Raw genomic sequence first — 2123 nt, 5'->3', positions numbered from 1 at the left:
AGGCCTCTCCGGGCAACGCGGGCTGCGCGGCGCTCCCCGAGCCTCGCGGCTCACACAGCGGGACTGAGTTCCGGGGTCAGGGGGCCCGGGTTGCCCAGGCCCGGCCCCTAGCGGGTCCCGAGCAGCCCCCGAGCCGGCGTGGGCCTCGGGGGACCTCGCAGCCCCTTCTCCAGGGCGCGGTTCCCACCCCTCCCCACCCCCGCTCCCATTGTTCGCCCCGCCCGCCTGGCGACGTCCCGGCGCGGCTGCCCGGGCCTGCCCCGGGCGCCCCTTACCTTCTGCTGCCGGCGAGCCATGTCGGTGGGCTGCTTGGCGTTGAAGGGGTAGGCGATGCAGCGCATCACGAACACGTACAGCTGCAGCCTCTTCTTTCTCTCCTCTTCCTCCTTCTGCAACCTCTCCAACTCTTCCTTCTCCTTCTCGCTCACCACCGACGGGCTGGGGCTGGAGGGCCGGCCGCCGCCGGCGCGGCTGCTGGGCTGCAGCCCCCCGGCCCCGCCGCCGGTGCCGCCGCCGCTCCCGCCGCTGCCCCCGCCGCCGCCGGCGCCCACCCCGGCCCCGGCGCCGCCGCCGCCGCCGCCCCCCAGCCCGGCGCTGCCCGCCGAGCCTTCGCTCGTGCGGCTGGGGGAGAGGCGCGCTCCGGACGCGGCCGAGCCGAGCACCTCCTTGCCGCTCTCCTCCTCCACGATCTCATCGGATTCCTCTTCGCTGGACGAAGGGTCCAGCATGGTTGCGCTTGGGGAGGAAAAGGCGGGTGGTCCTTAGGGTCTCCCCCCCTCCGGGCCCGGTTTGGGGGTGCAAAAAGGTGGCAGTAGGGTGGGGTGCGGGGAGGGGGGGAAGCCCGCTGGAGGCAGCCGGGGATCGGCTCTTCCCCGGGGTGGACGCTTCTTCCTAGGTCAGAGAGCTAACGCGCCGCTGCTTAGCCTCGGCCGCCGCGAGACTGCTGCTGGCTTCCGCCCGGCGAGCGCCAGCTGGGCTCAGACCCAGGGGCGCGCGAGGGGAGGAGAAGGAAGAGGCGCGCGTGTGGCTCCGAGGTGGGCCGGGGCAAGAATCAATCGCGAGCCCCGAGCCCGCAGCCGGATGCCATCTGCAGCCGCTGAAGGAGGCGCCTCCAGAAAAGATGCCGAGTGTTGCAAGCTGTCGGTGCAGCCAAGAGCCGGAGAGGCATCTTGCCGATTGGGGAGGGAGCGGCGCTTACGTGTTTATTGGCTTAACTCTCCCGTGTCCGCGGCGGAAAGGGCGGCTGCGGAAGGGCTGGGGTGAGGGGAGAGCGCCGTGCGCTCGCAGAGCCTCAGCATCTCCAGGACGGAGGGACCCGAACGTCTTCTTACCTTCCCTGCCTCCTGCCCCCTGCCCTTTGCCCCTTGATCCTTTTTCTCCTTGATTGACCACAATGAGTGCCTTCCCTTCCCATGGACAAAAATATAAACATAAAAAGTTCTTGGGGTGGAGGAGGGAACCTTGAGAAAGCAATGGTAACTTCTAGCTAAGCGGAGAGCAGTCTGTCTGGAGGTGTTGTATCAAGAGGCCTAAGCCCAACGCAGGGAGATCCTTAACCCCGAGAAAGGGTCCATCTTCACACCTGGAACGGGGGGGGGGCGGGGGAACTGCTTGGAACAATTCTCTCCACGTGTGCCCAGTCGAAGTCAAATACAAGCGAATCTGGTTTGGAGTGTATGGGTGTATGGACCTGCAGGCTGCTCAGACTATTTCAGCAGACGTCCCCCTTTATTTAGCTCCATGATGAGCACGCTTCAATTTACTCTGATGATCAGAGATTACTTTCTGGTGGGAAGGGAGGAGGGGCGGGGGGGGGTGCCGAGCCTACCAGTGACATGCCAGGGTTTCTGGTTGTTCAGGCCCTTCTCAATGCTGGCAGGAGGAAGGATTGGAGAGAAGTGGGGAGAACCTCCTCCCTTCCCCGCCCCCATCTCCACACCCCCCAGCTCAGACAAAGACACCCCAAGAGTTCAGCAGTGTCAATATCTAATGACTGGCTGGTGGATACACTGTCTTCACCTTACACGTATCTGGGGTGATCTATTAACACAAAGCTGTGGAGGGTACCTCTGCTCTTTTTCACTTAGGCCAATAAATCCGGAGAGTAGGAGCTGGCCAGAGTG

The 2123-nt window shown here is 64.9% G+C and overlaps 1 protein-coding gene across 7 annotated transcripts in view; it reads right to left on the bottom strand.

Moving 5' to 3' along the window:
• Positions 1–1151, bottom strand: part of Cadps (Ca++-dependent secretion activator) — a 451304-nt gene extending 450153 nt beyond the window's left edge. For 3 of the 7 annotated variants that reach the window (XM_013010381.1, XM_013010385.1, XM_013010383.1), the window contains exon 1: positions 276–1151. In XM_013010381.1, coding sequence (XP_012865835.1) covers positions 276–728 — 453 coding nt within the window. In that variant the 5' untranslated portion in view covers positions 729–1151. The remainder of the gene's footprint in view (positions 1–275) is intronic. The other 4 variants (XM_013010380.1, XM_013010379.1, XM_013010382.1 and 1 more) reach the window with 3 other exon arrangements.
• Positions 1152–2123: the final 972 nt, after the last annotated feature.

This window comes from Dipodomys ordii, unplaced genomic scaffold, assembly GCF_000151885.1.
Source record: "Dipodomys ordii isolate 6190 unplaced genomic scaffold, Dord_2.0 Scaffold12, whole genome shotgun sequence".
Classification (NCBI taxonomy): domain Eukaryota; kingdom Metazoa; phylum Chordata; class Mammalia; order Rodentia; family Heteromyidae; genus Dipodomys; species Dipodomys ordii.
Note: the sequence above shows the minus strand (reverse complement) of the source record. Positions and strands in the feature narration are given on the sequence as shown.